Source organism: Schistosoma mansoni, chromosome 1 (assembly GCF_000237925.1).
Source record: "Schistosoma mansoni strain Puerto Rico chromosome 1, complete genome".
In the NCBI taxonomy this organism is placed as follows: Eukaryota; Metazoa; Platyhelminthes; class Trematoda; order Strigeidida; family Schistosomatidae; genus Schistosoma; species Schistosoma mansoni.
In genome coordinates this window covers 37095381-37122400 of record NC_031495.1, presented here as the reverse complement: position 1 = coordinate 37122400, position 27020 = coordinate 37095381, and the positions used below count along the sequence as shown (strand labels likewise).

General features: G+C 33.2%; 1 protein-coding gene and 1 non-coding gene across 3 annotated transcripts in view; one reads left to right on the top strand and one right to left on the bottom strand.

Moving 5' to 3' along the window:
• The first annotated feature begins 7785 nt into the window (after positions 1 to 7785).
• Positions 7786 to 7855, top strand: Smp_tRNA_01120_Pseudo_TTG.1.1. The gene has a single exon. It is a non-coding gene (tRNA).
• Positions 7856 to 19831: 11976 nt separating this feature from the next.
• Positions 19832 to 27020, bottom strand: part of Smp_083730.1 (hypothetical protein) — a gene marked incomplete at both ends in the record, with an annotated part of 10121 nt that continues 2932 nt past the window's right edge. Inside the window, 5 exons of one of the 2 annotated variants that reach the window (XM_018794294.1) lie at positions 19832 to 20510; positions 21501 to 21831; positions 22351 to 22485; positions 23196 to 23660; positions 24260 to 24307. In XM_018794294.1, coding sequence (XP_018648720.1) covers positions 21676 to 21831; positions 22351 to 22485; positions 23196 to 23660; positions 24260 to 24307 — 804 coding nt within the window. Of the gene's footprint in view, positions 20511 to 21500; positions 21832 to 22350; positions 22486 to 23195; positions 23661 to 24059; positions 24120 to 24259; positions 24308 to 27020 lie in introns of those variants that run through there. The other variant, XM_018794293.1, reaches the window with a different exon arrangement.

The window sequence follows — 27020 nt, the reverse complement described above, 5'->3', positions numbered from 1 at the left end:
TTCGCATTTCCAAATCAGTTGACTATAGACGTCTCGATCCATCAACAAAAATTGCTAAGTCTGTCTTTCACTATTTCCCAATTATTTACCCAACTTTTATTTGCCCTAGCCATTTGAAAAAGAAACCAATTATTTTCTGGTTATTAATTATCACATCGATATGTCATGAAAAATACAGGTAAGGAAGATGGTTTGACTAGTAGGAATAAAACTATAAATGTTCTAGAATTATCTTCTAGACATCATGTATATTCCAAAGGCTTTAACTCAGTCTTTCAACTTTATTCAGATTTTTTCTATACTATACTATACTAGTGTATATGCTCAATAAATTCCAACAAAAATTATTTCTGAAAGTATTTTGAACTCATTTTGCAATTTCGTTGTCGATAAATTATTGAACCGTAAGCAACTGATGAGAGACTAACAAAATGAGATGAACTCACCCTATTTTATCTAATTTATTAATCTTGCTTCTTTCAAGTTAATAAAAAGAACCATCTACACAGAAATGAAACTTGATCAGTAATTAACTTTTTTAGAATTATGAGCTATAAGTAAATCCGGAAATACCTAACATAACTTAGATCAAATTGTTATTATGATTCAAGATCATTTACGTAACCATTCAAAATCATTATGTCGTAGATAAAATTTTCTACCGTAGAGCTCTCTAATACTTAGGACTTCCTTTGATATCTATCAAATAATTCTCGGATCCTAAGATAATCAGCGAATATTTTCGCATTAGTAACTAGCGTAATTCTCTGGTGTGCTAACGAATAGTATTTCCTATGACATATACTTTAAAGTGTGGACCCATTATGCTGATCTGTTATTACTATCCTAAAATTTGTCTTTATTTATTCCAGTTAAACAAACTCAAACATAAATTCTGTTTGATTTTTCTCCAGAGCTTATGCGATATTTGATATTAATAATATTATGACACACACCAATTTTAAAGATAGTCAATTTACTGGTACAACGAAAGATATATTTCGTCATGCGTTGACACTGGTTTACAGAGAGAAAATCATCAATAATGGGAATGGATGATGATCGTGCTATGTCGCTAAGTGATTAAAGTTAGAAATCTTAAATATTGGGTTGTAACCTTATGGTCTAAAGATAGGAAGCGTATGCCGAAACCTGAGGGTCCTTTGTTTGATCACAGCAAATTTTGTAGGTGCTCATTCATGAGGAGTTCCATACATGGATGCGACAGATATCCTATCCCCACTGGTCTGGAATATAATTCTAACTGATATCAGCTCGTAACAAAAACGCCTGCAAATTGGAATCATCTTCACAAAATCTATCAACAATAATAAAAAAACAATTTCACTGTGTGAATTATCTGATACAAACATCCAAACAGAAGAACGAATCAGTGAATATTAGAACTTATTTTCAAATTTCAGCTTATTTCATTATTTCCATCATCATTGTCATCATTACTGCTTTAACTATATATTTGCAATGGTATCATCTCTCAAAAATAATTTTTCTGACAGCTTTTAGAATAATCCATAGCATCTTGAGATAAACTGATTGACAAATAACTTTACAATCTCAATCTACAATCATTATAAATCAGGGATTAAAGAGATCAAATCACACCATCTATCTTGTGAATCATTAGTTCTCGTCATTTCATCGTTAGAAATAATCAGTTTTAAAAGTATAAATATAAACAATTTAAATAGGTTGTTTGATAAATAGTATCAACCAAATTGTACTGGGATTTCATATAAGGGGAAGACAAGCATCATAGGACTAGTAAACCAATCAGATTATGTGATCCTCTAAGTACATTGAAGTTGAATTCAAGAGGGTAAGTAGCTAAATGACAATAACTAGAAAAATTTCAATTGTCTGCGTTTGTAGATCAAACCGATAATATGAATTTGGTGAGTGAAGTATGAAGAGTAAAGCTGAATAGCATCAAAATTCGAAATACCAGCCTTTGTGATGAAACTTTCTAACCTAAGTTACCTGAATTAGTCTTATAACCAACCATATAATGTAAATTGGTTTTTCTTTTTATTCGAAATTTTCTGAGTTATTGCTTATAAATGAGAGTGATGCAGCATGAACTGATGAAGAGTAATGCATCACTAAATAATATCGATTAAAGGTGGTTCAGTTAGAGTATGTAGACAGCTAACATCTTTGATAGATAGACTTGGAGTCTTTATTTAGGTACGTAAATTACTAGAAAATATCAGGATAGGGCAGAACTGTATATATATATCTGTTTCCATGGCAAGTAATGTACACAGTTTTTTATTATGATTACTTTAAGATGACAAGCAAATAGCATTTGTGATTGGTAATTAATTAAAATCAAATCAGGAATATTTATCCATAAAGACCAGCTTGTATCACTGATGAAAAATTGATTTTGATGTTTTGTTTCGAGTTTTGTTACCATAAGTAATGATTAGAAATGTTAACTATGATTTTTACAAGTGATATTCCTTTATACTCATAACTAAACTTGAAAAAAACTTTATAGGAATACTGCCAATAAACAAAAAAATTATCTAAGTAGTATAACTTATTAGTTGATCATTGTAGTTTCAATAAATTTTATGGGTCGATTTTGTCAAGCTTCAAACTTACCTTAAAACATAACCAGATAAACATTTGGGAATTACTAGAACAATTAAATGATCTTGATTTTAATAATAAATCGATAAGTAAATTGTAAATTTTAAAACTATCATTTTAGAGTAATTATTTGAGAAGAAACTACTTCTGATAAATTAAAATAGAGAAAAACACAGAAATTGTTCATACAGTGTTAAAATGACAGAATCGCATAAAAACAAGGGTACATACTATCATTGACATTTTTTCCCAATATATCCATTTATCATGTTGTTATAAGTGGTGTTATCAAAAAAATGGAAAAACGACCTTAACTACACATTATAATTACATTTCTGGTTTACGTTCGCCGGTACCAAGGTGGTATCATAATATCTCGAACACAGCAGTATCTATTGTTTCAAAATTAAATTCGAGTCCGTAAAACAACTAAAATCATTCCATTACCATTACCATTCTTTACCCAAGTAAGTAGTTGTATATATATATATCTTTAACATGAAAATACTGAATGATCGACTCTCTTCAAATCAGCACTTATCATTAGTAATTAGCTTCAATTTCAATGTATTTAAATCTACCACCAAGCAAGAAATCATGTAACTTTTCGGCAAATTTTCGTTCTTATCACTTGTAGTGAAAGCAATCCCAATTCGAGTTGTGGCTGGAAAATAAAATTAGTAATACAAATTAACATCAGTAATAAAGCTATCATTGATTGGTTGGTCTCTGAAAATCCTAATTTGGATTTAATCTTTATCGCCCCCGAACCCTTTGATGCGTTCCAAGGTGGAGAGTGTTTCCTCTTTCCTCCTTGCTGGACACTCCCATATACTCATTCTTCTGTAGTTTTGTTAAAAACATTATAATCACTCTCTTTACGTGATAGAATATATTTCATCATAGTAAATGAGCCAAAATTGAACGTCTCTAGCTTAATCCCGGTCGGTAGGTATAAAGGCTACGCCTAGAAGAGTTAGAGGACCCTGATTCCAAACCAGTGGTTTACACGACTACAGGATCCTGAGAAAACAAGTGATGTATAAAACTATTAAGGTCACTGACCTCCAAGGGATTACATCTTAAGATGTTTCTTCACTGCTTTGTGGCCTAGATCTTGTAGTATCGGTTGCTATGTAAAGCCCACATGGCTTATTCTAATTTCCGGACAGACCAATTTATTCATTTTTCTCGAGTCACGTTTTGACCTTGGCAATTATTCGCTTATCGACCTTGACTGTTTTTATGCAAGTATATGTGGTATATTACATATCTTACTCACCACATGTCTGTAACGTATTTTTGTCTGACCATAAATATCGATTCACTCTTGGTTAGATCGAGTTGGCTCACTCACCTCCGATGCGCGTCACTTAGTTTCGCTTCTCTCTCTCCTCTTCGCTTCCTTCACTATGTCTCTCTGATTGTCTGTTCAAATCAAAGATCTTATGAAATATACGCATTCAAACTTCATTCTCGTATTTGACTTATTCAACTCCGTTATTCACTAACGTGAGTTAAGTCGATAATTATATATGAGGATTGGCGACATGTATATTTCGGTAGCAATCAGAAACGATCCAAGTGGAGTGAGATATTCCAGAGCCACTAAAATCTGTAGGTTAAAGGATCAAAGAGTGTCCCCACATGTAAACCGCTTGATCCAGTTCAGATAACCTGACAGTATCCTGTTTCACTAACACAATAATTATGATCAACTTATTTCAAACGAATTTATTTTATAAAGCTCCAACTTTCTATTCCATTTTGCTTCTAGTTCGTATTTGCTTTATTTTCCAACTCACTCAAAAGCTCGTCTTTTTCGAAATTTTTATTTTTAGAATAAAAGTTAGAGAAAACTCTGTTGTATTTTCATTTTACACTATTCAAAAAAGTGAGAGAAACTTCTTTAATTAAAAGTTCTTCTTGGTTGTATTGTTATTTGAACTGTATTTCCTAATATATTTCATACTTGTTTGCTTTTCTTCCTTCTGATTATACTCCTCTTCTCTCCTTTATTTCTTCTTAATGTTATTGCTTAATTTATTAGTTGCTTACTTTTTTTTAGTTCCCTAAAGTATGTGTTTTAAATTAATAAATAAAAATTCCCATATCAGAATTCTTGTAAGATAATTTGCCGAAAGGTGTTAAAAGTTCAATTAAAAGCATCCATTCCTCATACCACTTTTAACAAACAAATAAATGTCATTCAATTTTTGACTTATTTTTACTACTTATAATTTACATGAATTAATTTATTATTATTTATAGTTGAAATCATGAATGAATTGAAGTTAGATCACCATGGAAAACCTGGAAGTACTGGACGGCTGTTTCGTCCGAATGTGGGACTCCGCAGCAGTATGCATCCACGATAATGCCTCACGAGATTCAAACCCAGAACCTATTAGTCTGTTGGGAGATATCAACTCACTGAAGACATTGGTGAATGGTTGCTCAATTTCGTGCATTGGTTGAAGTAAGACATTAACACTGTTGGATGCCGGCTCAGTGGTCTAGAGGTTAAGCGCTCGCGCACGAGACTGATAGGTCTTGGATTTGCATTTTGCGAGGCGGGATCGTGGATGAGCACTGCCACTGAGGAGTTCCACAATAGGACGAAACGGCCGTTCAGTGCTTTCAGGTTTTCCATGATGGTCTAGCTTCAATCGACTCATGAACTCAATTATATAAAACTACTAAAATCTCCACAAAACCCCCTTCTGATAATTTATTATTAATCAAATAAAATTATTCTACTATAAAAACCAATCGTATTCAGTTTATTATTATTATCATTTAGATTCTTTTTCTTTTTGTTATCATAGTCAATCGATTACTTAAATAACAATTATCAGAGTGACTGAAATGCAAATAATCATACACGTATTACAACGACTAATAAATTACTATTTCCTTTTTCATCATAATTAAACCAATATTTGTAAACTTATCCAACTTTAATGTTTGTAAGCGTGTTTATGTAAGTGTGTGTGTGCATGGTTTTTCAACCCAAAATTATCTTGAACTTACTTAACAATAGTATTACTCTCTGTAACTAGTAGTAGTTAACTAATTAGTTTGCCTGAAATATCATTAACATATTCAATATTATCGGAAGGGGTATCGTGGATATTATAGTAATTTTTAATAATTGAGATCATGAATCACTTCAATATTGTTAGATTATTCTCTCATGTTAAAGTTTATTACATTTAACAGTATAAAATATAAAAAAAAGTTTTCATTCGTATTACACACGTTTTAATTTATGTTACCTTTATTCATGTAAAACCTAATAATAAGTTGTTGTTTTTTCATAAACAGCGCCTTTCTTTGTTTTTGTCTCCAATATTAAACAAGTTTAATCACATACTTCTGAATTTAGATAATGAAAATAATTTGAATAAAATATTTTCTTAATTTTATTTGATATGATTCAATGAAATTTTGTGTAGGCTATTTTAATAGTTTACCCTTAAACTGTTTACCATAGACAGTTGATTAAAATAAATAGACTGAATAAAATAAGTGACATTTTAATAGTTCAACAGAATAATTTTGAAGTCCCATTGATAAATCTGAATGATCAGAAGGGGGTTTTTGTGGAGAATTTAGTATTTTCATAGTTGAAATCATGAGTCAATTGAAGCTAGACCACCATGGAAAACCTGAAAGCACTGGACGGCCGTTTCGTCCTACTATGGGACTCCTGAAGACAATTGGTGAACGGTTGCTCGAAATCGTGGATTGGTTGAAGTTAGACATTAACACCGTTGGATGCCGGCTCAGTGGCCTATCAGTCAGGTGCTCTGGTGCGAGACTGGTAGGTCCTGGGTTCGAATCTCGCGAGTGCAGGATAGTGGATGAGCACTGCTGAGGAGTCTCATAATAGAACGAAACGGCCGTCCAGTGCTTCCAGGTTTTCCATGGCGATCTAGCTTTAATTGACTCATGATTTCAACTATGAAAATCTGAATGAAGCAATAACAGCGACAGTAGTAGAATAAGGTGAATTCATTTATTTCATGGATTCTCGTCAATCACCCACAAATTACATAATATAGTAATAATTATTGATTACCAATGTACATACTTCATATCGTGTTAGTAAAGATTAATAGAATAACAACAACAAACATGAAAAAATGGTAAAGTGAATGAAGATTTACATATTATCGAATGTGAAAATCCTAGAGGGAAAATACTAAAACACACCATCCTAGAGACTGAACATTAATGTCACGGTTACGTAATAACAACCATGAAATTGAATAGATTAGCAGAGTGAGTTGAGTAGAGCTCAGAAAAGATCTGAGAATTAAAGAAAGTTTTGGAAGGAAAATATTAAAACATACGTTCTTAGAAAATGAATATCTTTGAAAAATGTATATATGATAATGGAAACCCACAAAAGTGTATCAGTCATTACGGGAAAATGAGAATGGCGAGAACGAAGTTTGCTATAGTAGAGAAAATGACTGTAGTTCTACGACATAAATTGAAATAGCTAACATGATTGATTCTAGACTAAATGATGCACTGAACAGGATGAGTTCGGCTGACATAAACTATTTTCGCTTGATCAAACAAATGATTCATTCAGACAAACAAAAGTGAACAAACTCCCATCCCATCTCACTTCCAATTGTATGAGCTGCTTTACACGTTCATGCCAAACTCATTACGTTGAGAGAACTGAAGGTATGTTCCTGTTCACATCTCGGAGCACACTCCACAGAAATTCAGATTGAAAGGTCAACGTATTGCAAACAGTGCTATTGTCAGTCACATGTATGATGGTGGACACAATGCTAGGATTGTAAAATCATCCATAATAATCACTACTCAAACAGATTCAAATTAACTGCGTTATATAGAATCCATCGCTATTGAAAACTAAAACTGTTTATTGAAAGGATACATTTGTCGATCTCTTACTGCCCTGACAACTTCTAATTCTCTTTGAAATCATGAACCGACCCATGTAAAACCACCATTAGAAACTATTCGCTACTCAAGCACGTAATGTCTTATTTGATATTCTCAATATCAAACACATTTCCTCAATTCTCAGGCCATTTTTGAGCTCTACTCAACTCACTCTGTTAATCTATTCAATTTCATGTTTGTTATTACGTAACCGTGACATTAATGTTCAGTCTCTAGGATCGTGGCCGAGTGGATAACGCGATGGCGTTTGAAGCGAAAGGTACTGGGTTCGAGTCCCAGAGTAAACATAAACTCTGAGATGCAGGTACATCCAGCTGACGAATCCCGAATAAGACGAAACGCGCGTCCTGGATTCCACTGCTAGCCACTATCCATCTTTGCTTACCATGCTTGTGAGTTTAGGGTATATCGAAGCAACACGCACAGTATGCACATATGCCAATTAGAGACTGACCAGTTGCAGTCCTAAAAACATCAATGGGAAGATCCAAACAAACAATACTAAGTAGATTTCTAAGATCGTGTGTTTTAGTATTTTCCCTCTAGGATTTTTACATTCGATAATATGTAAATCTTCATTCATTTTACCATTTTTCCATGTTTGTTGTTGTTATTCTATTAATCTTTACTAATATGATATGAAGTATGTACATTGGTAATCAATAACTATTACTATATTATGTAATTTGTGGGTGATTGACGAGAATCCATGAAATAAATGTATTCACTTTATTCTACTACTTTCGTTCTTATTGCTTTACTAAATTACATCAAGTTGATTTCAATAATTGTATAAAATACAAAAGTAATAAGTTTGTATTTTTTGAAATTGAGGTAAACGGTATCCATACACTCGAGTATTAGACTTTTAAAGAGCCATAAAAACTATTTACTAATCCTTAGCTTTCAATCATTTATTATACCAGTATGTGATGTAGTGATTCAATTCTCATTTTGTTCTCAGTCCATTATCAGACGTCAGTGCATAGCCACTTTCTAAAAGTTTGCCTTGATACTTCAAACTACGATAATTTCAAGTAGAAATTATTGGGACAAAACTTTACAACAACTGGAGCAACATATAACACTCCATAGAATACAAATAGCAAAAATATGATAAGCATTTCGACAAATGAAAACAACGAAACGCATATTCTTGCATTGAATACAATGCTAAAATACATATCTTACATTAACTGATGGGTGAGTAAAAACCAATGTCATCCTATCTAGGTTTTGGTCTTAAATGAATTTTATCAATAATGTTGTAACACCTAACCACATATCATATGGGGATGTAGTATGTAACTGGAGTTAATCAATAGAAAGTGGTGAACATAGGTTTTGTGACACCTGGCACTTATTAGCGAGGAACATTTAATAACTTGAAGGTACTGATTTTACTACTGAGATTTGAAGCAGTGTCATAGTCAGGAACACTATCACTGGTCTAGATACACATTGTGACGTTTTTAAGTAAAAAGAATCAGGAAAACACAAAGAGAATCGGTTCGCTAAAGATGCGAACTACAACTAGGTGTCAAGTGACAACCAGAAAGAAGTTTGTGCTCACGCCTTCTTCTGATTGTTGAATTTGTTTTATTAATGATTGTCTGTTTCCATTTTCAGTTCCCTTATCTTATTTTTCCGATTTAATATCCTGGTCCAAAATTTACCCTCAACTACCTCAACTGAAAAACGTTCAAATGTGATTTTCATTCTTATTGATTGTTCCGAATTTCAGTTTTTTTTTTACAAGTGATTAGATGCATTTAAATAGAATGATTTCATTTTATTATGTAAATGTTATTGTGGCTGTTTGATTTTATTGACAACTTGGCTTTGTATTGGACTACTTTTTCCAATTTATTTATTTATATGTGAAATAAATTTCTAAGAAATTTAACATTTAATTGTGCAAGAGTAATTAATTTTGACGTTTTTTCGGAAAGTTCAGTTTCGAACAGTCAGATCATAGTTCCAATACATAAGAAATCGTTCTGTCACGCTACATACAAGCATTGATATTTCAGATTAGATATACGTACGTTTTGTTTGGAGAATCCCTGTTGCAAATCAAAACTGCGAACACTGGCAAAGTTCACTATGGAAAGTAGCGAGACATATATCAATATAAGTTACTATAAACTACAACTAGCCAACCATTATAATATTATAAATGAAGCATTTGTTTTACTAAAGTCCTATATTTATTATATTGAGTGTATAAGGAATAATGATTAAAGGCAAACTTCCGTTCTACAAAAACCTATACAAACGCTTCACAAAGAGAAGTTTTAAAATTGCCACATACCGATTGAAATCGACAGAACTTGTCATCATTAACTCCATTGAATTTCCTTTCCTCACTTCTCAATTCAAACACTGAATCATTGAGAATGATATCATGTTCACTTAATGCAATGGGATTCTTGTATTTAATTGCATGAAACGGTTAGTGTGTACACTGCTATTTGTTGATTTGTCATAAAAATGGTGCACATATCATAAACCACTAAGTAAAAATACGATATTTTAACGTCTTTTGATTCCGTGTCACTTTTTAAGGATGAATAGCTTTCACGAGTTAACACGTTTAAATAGTTAAAGGAGTAAATTGGATGAGACGATTAGTACAAGTTCACGCATGCTACCATTATATCATTTAAATCAAAATTAGTTTTATCAATTAATATAAGCCAATGTTGAAATCTATTGTTAAGTTTTAAATAGTCTTAAATAAAGTAAGACTAATAAGAGTTTTAAAAAAGTTAGCGAACTTACATCGTATCAACTGCGAACAGCTTATAAGATATAGAATAAGTGACATATGTATAAAAGGGTATTGAGAGATAAAATAAAACAAGTTAGATGACATTAATTCAGTAGGCTGTGATGCGAGGTATTAAAATAAAATATAAGAAACAGAATATATATATATATATATATATATATATATATATAGAGAGAGAGAGAGAGAGAGAGAATGTCATCTATAATAAACCGTGAATTCCACAACATTCAAAGGTCTCTAACACTAGTTTAGTTTAAACATTTTACTACTAACTCATGAAACATACTTCCTTTGTTTTTGATGTGTCACTGAGTGATAATTCAGGTTTGGGAAATACTAATAAATTATTTTTACCATTAACTGAGTTCGAATAATTCCTAGCTTGTGTACTGGGTAGATCAATTGATAACGGTTGACTTTTGAGTAGAAAGGCGTTGGATTGAAGTCTCAGTGAAGACAATAACACTTGAATCCAAACACATTCAGTTGATGAGCCTCAAGTGGGACAAGGCATATGTTCTGGCTCCTACGGCTAGCTAGTATTGAACTTTAATAAAAGCTTGTTATTAAATACGATTACCGAGACTATCTTCTCAGAATGCACACATGTCAATATAAAATGATCAACTGAACTCCTTAATATCGACAATGGGAAAATACAAACCCTAATAAATAATAAATAGGACAGAAACTGTTTATCAAAAAACAGAACTTAACAATTAATACATATCAATTGAAAAAGTAAAGAGATTTTTTATAAGCAAGTGACACTTGCTAAAATATACAGAGCTAAAATGTTGCATATCAAATATGCAAAAATTTACTCAATCACAAATAAATCTACAGCCTATTTACATCAAAATAAAATAAAAAGTGAATGAACTTAAACAAGTCCACTAATAATTCATAAAGAAGAAAGGGAAAATATAAATTAAAACAGTCGATGAAAGATATTTGAAAGTCTGGTCATATCAAATTTAATGACGGTACAAACATGATTTCACTATTAAATCAGCTAAGGGATTCTTTCATTTTCAAAATGTCCTATCGTTTATCTAACATTCATAGAAACAACTGAACATTTTCAACTGATTTATATTTTCGGAAGGGGGTTTTGCGGAGATTTTAGTAGTTTTATATAGTTGAAATCGTGGGTCAATTGAAGTTAGACGACCATGGAAAACCTGGAAGCACTGGACATCCATTTCGTCCTATTGTGGGACTCCTCAGTGGTCTATCGGTCAAGTACTCGCGCGGGGCTGATAGGTCCTGGGTTCAAATCTCGCGAGGTGGGATCGCGGATGCGCACTGTTGAGGAGTCCCACAATAGGACGAAAAGGCCGTCCAGTGCTTCCAGGTTTTCTATGGTGGTCTAGCTTCAATTGACTCATTATTTATATTTATTAATATTAATTTGTCTATATTCTGAATTTGTAAAATAATTAAAACAATATCAACAATGACAAAGGTCAAGAAGATGAAGAAGATTAGTAATGATAACAATAAAACCATTTTCTTGTCTGAAGCTCTCTAAATGTATTCACAATGAATCTTTTCTTTTGAGTGATTTTGAAGTAATAATGAATGGCCAACATCTAGACTATTAGTCTACAGTCTAATCGCCTTAATTTTCACTATCGATGAGTTTTATTTCTATAGCTGTTTATTACTGAATATTAGCGGTAGATTAAAAAAACATTCGTTGAAATTTGAACAACTGAATTTCACAAAGCTTGTGTACCAAGTATCTAGGTAATATTAGGCATGAAAGTATACTTGTGAAAATTTCAACAATTCAACTAGTTCCAACATTTACTTATAATAGCTTGAATCAGACCGCTAAAATGAAACATTAAACGTACCTAACTCTAATTTTTGAGACAATAAAAAATGATAATTTAAAATTTCATATTCTATTTTAAAATCTAACTTGTTTAACTTTACGTGCTTCTATGTACATCTTTTTAATGTTTAATTAATGCTAGATTTACTGACTTGACTTATTTGACAGTAAGACTTTCTTACTAATAAATTCTAGGTGTATCATTTTATCCAAGTGATCGACAAGTAAGAACATGTTTTATTTTTAAGTTCTTTTTGTGTATACATGTGTATTATTGGTATCTTTCTTTAACAAAAGAAAATAAGACTAAAATGAACTAAGTGAACAAAGCAAGTGGTTTGTTACAGACATAACAACCAAATTAACTGGACAATTTATTAAAACTAAATATAATCCAAACAAGAAAAAAGAATTATAATTTGTTTGGTCTACTTTTTTAATTATTATTTTACTGACATTTATAAAATTACCTAGCCGAATTTTAATCATTATATGCCTCCTATCAACTAGAATTAACATGGATTTCTTTGAACGAAAAATTTAAACCTGAAGAGTTAGTCAAGTTAAAAATAAGACAGTAACTCATCAGTAGTAATGAATAAGAATTGTAAAATATCATAAATTGGTTGAAGTTTGAAATGTGGACCACTGAATACCGGCTTATTGGCTTAAAGGTATGTTGCTTGACGCTAGACCTGAAAGTTATGAAGTTGGTAATTATAAAGGAAACTCAAACTGAAATGAAATCACTCAATGCTCCTTGGTTTTCAATGGTTTTCCAGATGATATCACTTCATGATGAAAATTACCTACGGATTGCACTGAGCTCGTACAAAAACCCCTATAATCTAATTCACTCAGTCTATTTTAATAATTGTACACAACAAGCTTTCAAATTATTATTATTATTACGTAAATAGTAACGATTCCGCATAGATATACTGTTTCTTGTCCTAAAGATGTTGTTAAATAGTTCATTACTCGAAGATGACCTCTTATTATAAGTATGCTATCGTTGCTTCAGTTGAAAAATCAATTATGGTGTGATGACTTCTAGCAACATATTATCTAACAGGACATTGATCATATAGTAGACGTTACAAAATTTAAAATATTTGAAACTCCCGATTAACTGAAAACTGTATTTTATTGTCTTACACATTCAAAGTGATTGTTCGCGTACGCAAAAGTAGGAAAATATCATAACTTAATATAAATTAGTATTACTTACTCAAAATATTTAAGAAAAATAGAACACATTTGGAAATGATTTTGTCACAAGTTTACGTAAAATGAAAAAACTAAAAAAGTTCAAAGAAGAATGGAGAATGTCTTCAACAGACTGTTAATTTCTGAATATGCCAGTCCTCGATGTTTTTCTCTAAATTCTTATGACACGATACTATGACCATTCAACAGTATCGATTGATGATAATATTAATAAAGTATTAATCAGAATAAGACTATCCAGAGTAAAATACTATTTCACACGATAAAAGTAAAAAACAACTTTGCGTGAATAATTAACACTAAATAAAGGCAGTACTTTACCTGAATATCTAAGACAGTCACTGATGGTGAATTAAGTTTTTTATTGAATGTTGACTGAATGATTAAGAAAACGATCATTGTCCAAGTTAAAAATAAATGGTTTTCAGAATACTTAATGAATTGTCTGTTCAGCTACCCAACCGGTTTTAGAATTTAATTTCTCCTCCTATTGTTAGCTTAACATAATAAAGTCAGCTTTTCTTTAGTTATTCATAACTGTGACATCATTGATGATATTTTTTAAAAAAGAATATGAGATATCATATGATATTACCCTCTGCAATATATTTTACATAATAATAAATCTTTTGAATGAGCTACATATATCATAACTGTAAGCAACTCTTCTGTAGTTGCTTAAGATAACAACAGAAATTTATTAAAATTACATCAAACGTTAAAATATGTTAATGGATATTTACTTTCTAAATACATTTTGTTAGAATAGCTAGTTAAGAAATCATGAATGAAATTATGGAAAATGTTAAGAGATCTGTAAAGATTCATGCCTTTTATTATTCAGTAAATTATCATTTCAAAATAAATACAGAGGAGTACTATTATTCCTGGGAAAGTTCAAGACCTCAATGGATTTACATCAACAGTGAAACATCCTACTTCCCATCTATGCTTTATTTGAAAGTTTACAAAGTATGTTTACAGTAAATTATAAGGCACGTGATGCAAGTAAATTTTTGTCGTTGTTACTACAAAAGCACTAATAAATTATACATTATCTAAATATGTAGCAGCAGACTACTAGTTATCTAGTTTTAAAACCAAGTAGACAAGCAAAATGTATGATATTGGGACTTTTACTGTTTAAAGTTTAGTACTCGAAAGGAAGGATCTTTTTTAAAACCTTTTGTACTTTATTACTCTTCGGGTTAGTGGTTACTCGTAACTAGTTAATATCACTGACGAGCAGGAGAAATATTTATAGATAAATTCGAATCCGTCATTTTCACCTGTTAAATACATAGAAGAAGTACTTATTCACTCGTCACTTACTGGAACTTTTTTCTTTAACTATAAACAGAGTTTAGGACGAAAATGATGGGTGTTTCAGAATATTGTAAGTTGTTAATATAGGGGTCATGAACTTACTATGATGCTAGATATAATTATTTGTACTTAGATGGCTTCAGTCAATGTATATTAAAGAAATAACCTCAAGGTAATCATCTATAAAATAAATGTCATTATTGAACGATACTTGGACGACCATGTTCGTGCTCGTAGTCTTTTCAAGCAGGTAAAGTATGAATACTTCTGATAGTGTCATATAATATAGCGTACCACAGAGTAGTCCCATACTAGAATGAAACAGATGCCCGGTGTTTTCAAATTTCAGTGGTTATCTGACTAAAGAAATTTTGTGATGTAAAACTAAAAAATTCAATCATCTCCAGAGCCCTCTATACTGAAAAATATCAAGAAAATTGGACTAAAATTGTGGAACTGGGGATCTTTTCAACATAAACACACCTGATAATTTAGTAGCGATAGTTGCAGCTACATTATATTGAGATGTAAAAAAAAACTAAACCTAAAGATAACTAGTTGAATTATAGGTCACAACTTGATCATAAATACATTGACCAAGGGACATCTTTAATATTAAAAGTACACAATCAAAAACAATCATTTTCTGTTATCTTATTTTCTAACATCTTTATCCATATTTACCAGTAATCTTATTAATTGGATCTAACTAATTAGAACAAAACATAATTATGGAATGCAGAAAGATTATAAGCAACTCTCAGTCCTAATTTTATTGATAAATATAAGCTGAGATTCCAAAAATTGAAAGCAAACCATACAGTTATTTATGTAAAACGGAAAACATCTTTTCCAACTTATTAGACATTCAAATTGCTTTTTAAAGTTAGTTTATTTCATCAGTATTTCATCATAAATACCTTCGAAGCACTGCTGTCGTATGTTTGGACCACTGGGTAAACAGTGGTGAGATTTTTTGCAGGGTAAAGGTAGAAGTACCAAATAGGTTTATACAATAATAAATCTTCATCGACTGATTTGACTGGGATCACCGTCTACCTCGATGCGCAATGTTTGCTGGTGTGGGGATAAATTTGAATAAATGTAGAGGCGGCCAAACCAATCAGTCCATGAAGTTACTGGCTGCTAGACTGAACCATGTTAGAATGTTCAGACTACCTGGTTGGAGTCCACACGATTATCGTAAGCAATCGACGGAAACATTGGGTGATGTTATTCAGAATCGATTACAATGACACGTAAGCATTCACTCGTCGTCATCCCTTAAATCTAGTCTCAAAAGTATTTTGCTAACCTTTTCGTCCTAAAAATTCATTTATCTTGTCTATAGCTAATATTTACTACTACCACTAATACTGTTTCTACTATTCTGAGATTTGTCTTGAGAATTTCGTTTCTCTTTGGTGATATGGCGTATCAATTTGAACTAATAAAAATATGTACCAGGCTACACATCGCTTGTGCATGATTACCAACTTAAAAAACAATTTGATTTGTCATTGAAATTCTAACCAAACATATGGGAAGACATTTCCTTTCTTTGAGTCCAAAGAAAGCATTTTTCGGAAACTAACAACATTATTTCTTCACTAACACTGTAGACAATGAAATTCAATAATAATAATAATAATAATAATAATAATAATAATAATAATAAAAAATAATAGTGACTAATAATAGCACTGACTACGACTGTCAGCCAAAATAAACAACAAACGTAAAACTTCATTAGCAAAAGAACAATTAAGTTAACGATGTTTATGTATATTTCTAACTGACAATACAATTACATGTGCCATTTAAAGAGAGGAAGTAATTGGACTTATTTATGACTCCAAACATATAGGTCCAAGAAATATTTCTATGCAACATCGTTCATCACACTGACATCTAATAGTTTGTTATATATGATCCAATAAGTGAATGGGAATTTTAAAAAATTTAACAGATATAGTAGATGTGAAACTAAATACCCTCAACACCATGATAAATAAGGTTTTAGTATCACTGGAAGCCTATCAGCAAATGATTATACAGATAACTTTCTAAGTTGAATCATATTACAAGTTTTGTATAACGACATTCAGAAGTAGTGTACTGATCCGTTGAGGCATTAAGTATCAATCAGATATTTGGTTTTAAATATATTTAAATCCAGTCATTAATTAAATTCATATGAAAATACAAATACTGTTAGTTATTTCTGATTGACCTATTGAATTACACTGGACATGTATATAAAACTCCTCAGAAGTGACCATTCACTTCTTATCAGGGCCCCCAAATGCCCTGGTATGGCCGAGAGTACGCTCTCCTTCTCGAAATGCTCTCACATGGTCATGCGTAATATAGCCTCTGCCAGGGTAGTCCAACTCACTGTTTTCTCGTGGTGGGGGTGTTCTCCGCGAAATTGAGAGGACGAAAAGCGAATGTCCGGCGCTTTAACAGGGTTGGTGGACACGGCGAGTCCACCTAGGGGAGTTGGAAAACCCTCATTCCAAACCAATGGTGCACATGGGCTCCAGTATCCTGAAGGAACAAATGGCGTATGAACCAATTGTTGGTCACCGGCTACCATGGGAATGCATCTCCTCACGATGCTCCACTGCCTTGTGGATCAGACCCTTGGGTCGAAGGCTCCGGGTGTGGCACCCCAAGAAAACTACCTGCTTCAGTTTGGGCACCTGATCAGTATCACAGCCCTCACACAAATCTCATTTGATTTGTGTGGCGCATATGTATCTGGTACCTGTTTGTACCAATATTTATGTGTAAAAATAAATAAATAACTTCTTGTCAGGGATTGAACCCAATACCTTTAGATCTTCAGACGAGTGTTTAACTTTTAGACCATTAAGACAACATCCAGTGGTTTACATTTCTAGGTCCAGTCAACTCGCAAAATCAAACGACTCCCAATACCATTTGTAAATAACTGGAATCGTGGTTGCTGGGTTCGAGGCCTGACCAAGACACAATTATGAATTCAGTCCACAGACATAAAACGATACTTTGTTTATCACCAAGAATCTACCATTGATTACTATCATAGAACCATACAGCTACTAGTTCCCTTTGTTTCTTTATAAAGCAAATAGAGGCAATCTATGGTCATTTACACCATTTTTCTGTTTTCATACAGGATATACAGTTAAAACTTGTCAGCATGAAAATGAGAATATCAAACTATGAATGAAACTGTCTTTTCTACTTTTCGTAATAACATTATACAAAAAATGGTGTAGGAAGTTAGAGAGTCAAGAACTTGTAAATATGAAAATGACAAATACAAGTGGTCATAAATGGAGGCAAACAGAAAATAGACCGACTATTCACATAATTTATTCAGTCGTTGTAGGTGATACTCATTTTGTAAATGGAATTCGTAACCATGTTGCATTTTATACGCAAAACACACTAAACATAAAAAAGGAACTACGACACTACAACCATATATGTAATAAAAACTTGATAAATCATACATACAACTACAAAGTTGATGTGAACTTATCTACTTCGATAACATCAATATTTATACAATTTACATCGAAAACATTTTCAACGAAACTTCATACTACGTGATGTGGTTCAGTTTACGTTTAAATTCCTATAGAACTATTATTTGAATAATAAAGATAAACAAATATGGTTGAACACTGGATAAGCTGTTTATATTGTCAGCCAAACAACGAAACTGATCGAAAATACTGTCTCGCAGCTAAGAGTGCTATGGAATTTATTAAAAACACTAAAACAGATGGGTTTCAATCCAAATGATCGAGGGTCTGATTTTCGTTTGAAGATCTACAGACATTAAGATCAATTTGGAATGCTACTGAGCGATTTAAACAAAAGTCAATTACTAATCTTCATGGACGAAGATATCTCAAAAGCTACTAATTCCTTATTGATGTATTCTAAACTTTAAAATTATTTAGAAGGTGAATTAAATAAATTTGGTAAAGTCAATCAGCGCTTAAGAATTGAATTAAAGAGCTTATAGTATGGTGATTATAGTTTAATTATTTGTCTACTACAGTTCGATTAGTTGATATAAAGCAGCTACCTGAGCACGTAAGTGCATCACTAACCCATAAAATTAGAAACTTGTCTCATTCGTACTATTCATAATGTAAGAGCACCAGTTATTAGCTCCTATATACTATATTTACAACGGTTCATTCGTGATCATTGTCAGTTTGCGTTTGTTCAAAAATATATGAGGAACTCATGAGCCTGTCACATTTAAGAAGTGTTACACGGACGCTAGCCTGAATATTCTAGAGTTAGATCACAATTATACTGAATTTCGCAAAACTGAATTACCAAATATATTCCACCACAGGTTTATGCACTGTCATTGATCGGTTACCTGCATAATAAATCGCGTAAAATGCATGGGATATTATCAGAAATAGTCACTGACCAACATCAAACTTGACTGTTTCTGATTGTTGCTAGACACTGTTTAATCAAGAAATGGAAACTGAGTTTCACCACACCTCGGTAAAAATTCCGCTGCCAAAATTAGCAGCATCACTCAAAACTATGGTTCATCCCTTTGAATGTTCTGCTTCTTTATTAGACGAATTGCATGAAATAAATAACGATGAGCTAGAACAACTAGTGAAGTACATTGAATCAAGATTATGAGGAGTTTAAAACCATAATATCGACTGTAGAAACTAGAGAACTGGTCTCCACTAAAATGAACTATCTCGATATCAGGAATTAAGCAGTCATGATTTTCAAGAACCTGTGAAAATAAAAGGGCTCATTCCCATTCATTGAGATGAGTACATGTTTCGACTATAAATCAGATTGATCTAAAAAGCAGAAGCCTATCTTCTGAATTCAGGGACAAAGTTCTACTCAAATTTCTCTAGATTAGTCAAGGATTATATACAGTACTTAAGAGAAAACCATAGAACCCCTTAAAAATCCAAAATTAGATAAAGGAATTCCAGGTTTTCAACTCAACAACAAACCTTCCTCCCTAACGCCTTTATAGCTTCTGATAAATCTGTTATTAATAACATCAACTCATTAACTAATGAAAGAATTCAATGATTACAAATTTCTATAACCAGTAGTTCAAAAAAGGAAGTATTTGTACTTAAGGATATCCAGAGAAATTTAAATCGGAATAAGTACATCAACATCCTGACCATGTTACTGAAGCCAGGAAACTTAGATTGTTTTAAACTTCTTTACTCCAAAAACTTTGAATAAATAAGAACAAGCGTTTTAAAATATTTCGTACATTTAAAATCAATAATAATGGTTAAATCAATGTGACATTATTTTGAATGAAATAGGGCAATGATTTCCTAAAAGAAAGTTGGACATAAGATTGTCGATGAAAACTTTACGATTATATGCTTGACCAGATCGTATTATTAAAACATGATTTTTGAAAAGCCAAAAAATAAAGTCATATCCAGATACAAGAGGTCTCTAAAAGCAGTCAAAAACAGTTTTGGAGAAGAGTAATGTAAAGTAAAACCAAGTAGGAAACTCGTCGATATTAACAATTAAGAAATGTAAGCATTTATTTGAAACCATTGTTTTAATCCTGAATACAGATTTACAAATACAGTGAGGATAAAAGATATTTGAAAAGAATTTTAGTAAAAGTTCGATAAAGAAAGTAATTAACTGAATACAATTGTTTGTATCAAACGTGTGTATGTAGCAAACATTGATCGCTTTTGTTGACGAATAGCACTAGATAAGAGAAAGAACGTGACAATGTAAATCACACCGAAGGTTATGTCACTAGAAAACGAAACTCACAACAAAATAACAAAATGAGCACTGAAAAAGGTAACTACTGTGTGAAACACGAACAAATTTACATTCTAAACAGTTTATTTTGCTCTTTATGATAACACTAGTGACATGCATCGTATGAAATCAAATAGAAGAAACTACCAAAACTTTTACTGTTATAATTATCAAATGGATAGATTTTGGGAGCGATCGACTCAAACGTGATATATGCAAGTAAATCAAATACTGCTGCTACTTATACTAAGACCTCACGATGTCTACGTGAGTACCACAAATAAGACATACAATAACTTTGATGCCTGTCAAAAAAACAAAATTAATACCGAGTCAGAGACAAGTTCCGTCACATTGTGATTTAAATTTAACCATGAAATCCTCGTTAAATATTACCTGACACATTAAGTTAGATGATATTGTCCTCAAAGTGCACGTTTTGGAAATAGTTTGTGTAACATTGGTTGTTGTCGATCAATTCCACAATATCCTAGTATCCAGATGGAGCGGAGACTGTGATCTTATAACTGGGGTCATTTTCCAATAAATGACCAGATCACTTGATCATAACTTTTGTTAGACCACACTCGTTTTTATAAAAAATGTCATCATTCATCGACTTGTGACTGATGTACAATGCAACCCCCCAGCCTGTCAAGTTTATCTCAATATATTCTAAACAACCCTGCAACTTATTCATTCGCTACAGAAATATTTCGGGAAGTAACCATGTAGTAGCGATGTTGCAGCTTTTTCAATAAAGGTAAGTAAAAAAGCATGTATTTGGACAGGTTTCCTTATGATCTAACGGTATCATTGATTTGTAACTTATGTATTTATTACATTACCACATTTAATAATCCAAAGTAATTAATGCGTTTCAGATGTATAAATTTAGAAATAAACAAATAATCAAAACAATAATCTCACCTAGTATTATTATGTGATATGACCGGAACATTCGGATGCATGTAGAAAACAATTAGTAAGACAATAGCCAAAAGAAAAAGACAATCAATTTTATTACAGAGGGGTAAAAAGTATTTGACTTGTAAGATGAACTGTAAAGTTGCTTAACAAAATAGATGTAGACATTGTCATGCTCTTAGTAATCATTAGATAGCATCACTGAGTTTGTTGTTTCATAATGAAATCCATTAACTTCAGAATGTCCGTTGATCAGTTCCAGATTTGCCAGCTTAGACTGGATTATGTTATCATCAGCATATCCATTGGCATTGTTGCAATCCACACCATTCACCTACACAATCAGAAACAGAAACAAAGTATTCATAATAATAAAAATGATGGCTTTAATTAATGCGACATATCTCAAATATGATGAGAGAAATGACAATCTTGTGAGTATACAACACAATCGATACTTTTGTACAACAAAAGGAATTACATGAAAAATCAACAAATTGTAGCTTGCAACGAACTACCTTGATCCCATAAGTCACATACTTTTGCTAAAGACTGTATTAAATTATTAAGGGGTTTAGTTGGCTTGGGAAGGTTTCATGTGCTTTATAGTTCATATAAAAGAATTTCATAGTACAATACAATGCTTGCAATTTGTTACGAATTTAGAACTAGCTGGATTGAATTCTAAAGACCATGCAAAGCAATGCCAGGAGATACGTCAGAGGATTTAGTCCAATGATACCTTCGTCGTACTCATTGAAGGTCCATTAGTTTTGTGATTAGGCATGAGTAATTATGATTCATAATACGAGAACTTGAAAAAACAAGACAAAAGCAAGTAAAAAAGATTTACCTCTTCATGTGTATGATTTCCATTTACCAGAACATCTTCAGATTTGTTTATACTTTCGTTTACGGGTTCACCATTTACATAAGATCCATTGATACAAGAACTGACATGTGAAACTTCCGCCTCGGAGAGTGGTTCCTAAAATAGAATTCGGAAATTTCATACAAATTTTCTAAAGGAAAGGCATAAATTGGTTTTCTTGAGCCATCCCTAACTAAACTGGAACAATCGACCTAAATAAAGAGAAAGTGGACTACGGTGGCAATAAATATAGTTTTAATTTAGGTTTACTTTTTACAACATTAGTGCAAACAACAAATATTTTGAAATAGAAATAAAATCACCGTTAGGAAGTCGAATGATATTAAAATAATGAACTAGATCTTTTATCACTGAATTTCATCCCACAAGAGCTATGCTGCTGATTGCCGAGAAATCTGAGACAGGAACGTTTAATGTAGGTATTAGATGAATGATTTAAACTGATGTATAAAAATGACTACACACTACAAGCAAAACAATGCGAAGTTTGGAAATAAAAAGAACAGGTCTTGTGAAAATTGTTTTCAACTCAATGTAGCACACTGAATGCAACTTTTCAGTAACACTTACCAAGTAATACATACAAAGTATTATAGTATTAGGCTCACATATTCGTATAATCATATATTATTTGATCGGAAGTCAACAAAATAATCCTTAACTTGAAAATACTCACAAATCAATTATATTTCAAATAGTATAAACTGGCAATCACTAGGTATAGTTTATAGCCTAATAGATTGACATGTGACAGTTGAGTTGTATATGTTTTATTTCACGGTAAACAGAGCAATAAATGCACTTACTTGAGTATCATTTTTTGTCTCAGTGTGATTATAACTTTCCTCATATGGTTTCACTTCACAGACTTGGATTTCTTCCAAACGAGTTTGAGTGGCAGAGATGATGACATCTTGAACTAGGTTGTCTGCAACTAGTAGGACAGAATTATCAGAAGTAGGATCCACACTATTATTTGCTGTGCACTCAGGAGATTGTGCCTCAGTTGTGTTAACTTCTTGTTTTTCGTCATTATTAGTATCCTCAGGTTTCTCACAAGTGTTGTCGGTGGAGTGTTTTTTGATATTAGAGCCTTTTCTGGATATACGTCGTAAAATTCGTGATATCGGGTTTCCTTTCTTGGCCCGTTTTGCATCTCCATTCTGTGGAACGTCTGACTTCGTTACATCGCCGTTTTCTTGTTCATGGTTTTCTTCCTCTGAGGAACACTTCTCTTTGTGACCATTTTCGAGCTTAACATCATCTGCGAGCTAGAAATAAAGCAATTCAGTGAAGTAATTTTAATTACTGGTACAAAGCTGGCCGATTGCTGTAGCAAAATAAGGTTTTAGAGATCATAACGATTAGATAAATATTAAAACAGATCGATGACTAAAAGCAGACAATAAAAGTGATACTGAAATATGAGTTGCGACTACTGAAACATTTTATTCGATAGGATAAATTCACTGATTAAAAGTCAGTGATAAAGATTTTTTGCCTGTTACACAAATTTAAATACTAGGCGTAAAATTAAGTACTACTTGTCAGAATAAGGACTAAGCAAGCACACTAAGCGACAAAGTTTAGACAAACTGTCCAAAATAACAATATTAGCAGCTACTCTCCGTAAAGCAGAAAAAATTTTGAAGCCGGGAAGACAAGCCTACCTCCATAACCTCATCTATACAAGGAACATCTGGACCAGCTGTGACAACTCCATTTAAAAGCTAATTGATTAGTAAATGAGAAAACAAGAAACAAAATCACTAGGATATACTAGCAAATTGGTAAAGCAAAAGTGAAGGTAAGGACATGTATTTAAAAACTAATTTATAAGGACAGTGTGAAACAGGCTGCATATACTTACTTGAACTGACTGTTCGCTATCCAAAGCTTTGACTTGCTCAATAGTATCCTAAAAATACAGCAGAAAAATATGAACGCAATCTATTGATAATTAAGTTTAACTGAAAGAAAACATGTAAATTTCGAATGAGATGCAACTTTCGATAATCACTTTTAAGCCATATTTTTCGTGTGAGCTAGTGATCAATACTCAGTTGCTTAGACCAAACATGGAGATGAATTGAAATTTGGATCCAATGGTTGGAAATCAATTGCATTATATGACTGCAAAACTACAGTTCTGTTAAAGACAGATATCTATCAGGCAATTCTAAATCCTAGGTATAGGTAAACACAGAAATGCATTAAACATTGCCCGTTTTAATAATGGATCTCAAACTTTGACGAAGTAAACAACTATGTTGAGTATAATTTCAGCTACTCGTCAGTCAGCTACAACGTAGGACCAGGCACATATATGCATTGATCCAAGTTGCTACACCTCATAAACACAACAAGAAAAACACCAAATTCATAGTAGTTACTTCAATGGACGGACGAGAACGGGTGCTTTCAACGTGGTATAGTCGCCCTCAAATGCCCTAGTACGGTCGAGAGAGGGGAGAGGCCGCCCTCTCTCTCCAAATGCTCTCACATAGCCACGCCTTCTCGTGGTGGGAGTGTTGCTCACGAAATTGAGAGGACGAAAAGCGAATGTCCGGCGCTTTAACAGGGTTGTGGACATGGAAAGTCTATCTAGGGGAGTTGGAAAACCCTGATTCCAAACCAATGGTGCACATGGGCTCCAGTATCCCGAAAGAACAAATGTCGTATGAACCAATCGTGGATAACCGGTTACCATGGGACTGCATCTCCTCACGATGCTCCATTGCCTTGTGGATCAGACAATTAGATCAAAGGCTCGAGGTGTGGCTGCTTAAGAAAATCACCTGCTCCGGTCTGGGCACCCGGGCAGTATCATAGCCTTCACACAATTAGGTGAAATGACAAATTTTTGTGTGGCACATATGTATTCGGCACCCCTTTGTACCAATATTTATGTGTTCAAATAAACAAATATTCAATAGCAGTAACATATAAAAGAAAGATTTCTTATAAGGATATGATATAGGGAGAAAGAATTAGTTCGTAGAAAGAAAGGCATAAAGCAATTCCAATCTCACGGTTTGAGGGAAGATAAAGAGTGCATACACCTACATCATTGTCATCGATTCTGAGCCATGTCACACAGAGTCTCCAACCATTGGTTACAATAGTCACGCGGACTCCAACCAAGTAGTCAGCACCTACCAACATGGATCAGACTAGAAGTTAGTGACCTCAAGCACTGATGCCACGTTTTCGTTTGGCCACCCTAACTTTCTGCCAACCATCTCCAACACTAGTCAGCATTGCGCGTCGTGATGATCGGTGTTCAGATAAACGTAGCACGTGGCCTAACCATATCAGTCTATGAAGATTCATGACCTCATCAACTGATTCACCATCATTCCCTAATACTCTGCGTCTAACCTCACTATTATTTACTTACCCGGTGATCCCAGAAGATACGAGTAATATTTCTAGGACATCTGTGATCAAATACTAGTAACTTACGAATATCATCTACCCTTAATAGCCATGCATCGCGTTTGTAAAGTAGAGCAGAACGAACTGTTGCGCAGTACACTCGTCCCTTAATTGATAGACGGATATCTCGTCTTCGCCATAGGTGATGTAAATTGGCAAAAGCCGAACGAGCTTTCTGAATCCGTGCAGGGATTTCGTCAGACACCAATCCATTAGGGCTGGTCAGACTTTCAAGATAGGTGAAGTTGTCGACGCGTTCGACTACTTCACTCCCTATCCTTATTTCATGTGTTGACTCAGGCCAGTCCTGAAGCAACAATTTACATTTAGAGGGGAAGAGACGCAATACAAATATCCTGGCATTGTTACTCAGTTCTATCAGAAGACTCTGCATGTTATCAGAGTCTTCACCAAACAGGACTATATCATCTGCGTATTCTAAGAAGATAAGTGGACCTCCTTCAAGGTGATCAGTTCCCGATAGTTCAATCGACGAGAACTTTATTTCCAGAAGTAGGTCTATAATGAAATTGAACTAAAATGGGGATAGTGGATAGCCTTGCCTCACACCACTTGAGGTTGCGAAGTCAGATGACAGTTCGCCATAAGCTCTCACTCGACTAATAGTTTCCGAATAGAGAGGCTTCACAAGGTTTATGTACATCCAAGACACATCTTTCAATGACAGACACTGCCACACAACCTCTCGACCTACAAACTCAAATGCTGATTCTTAGTCAAGAAAAACTATCATTATTGGACGTCGATAAGCATCTCTGAGTTATAAAACCTGACGAATGGTGAATATGTGGTCGATGCAGCCACGACCAGCTATTCGCTGTCAATGGGACAAACTAACTAGTGATACCAATCGAAACGAAATATGATGGTGGTAACAACATGCAGGCAGGGACATTAACGTCAGAAGATAAAAAAGCAACAACGAGATTTACTTAGACCGGTTAGGATACATTCAGTTATTTTAACAAGCTAATAATTTGGAACAAACCAATGATATATCAAGCATGGTAAGCAGAGATGGATAGTGGCTAGCAGTGGAATCCAGGACGCGCGTTTCGTCCTATTTGGGACTCGTCAGCTGGATGTACCTGCATCCAAACAAACAATACTAAGTGAATTCAAACTTCACCCCATCGCACAAGCAAGTGGCTATCAGGACTCAGTGGCCGAGT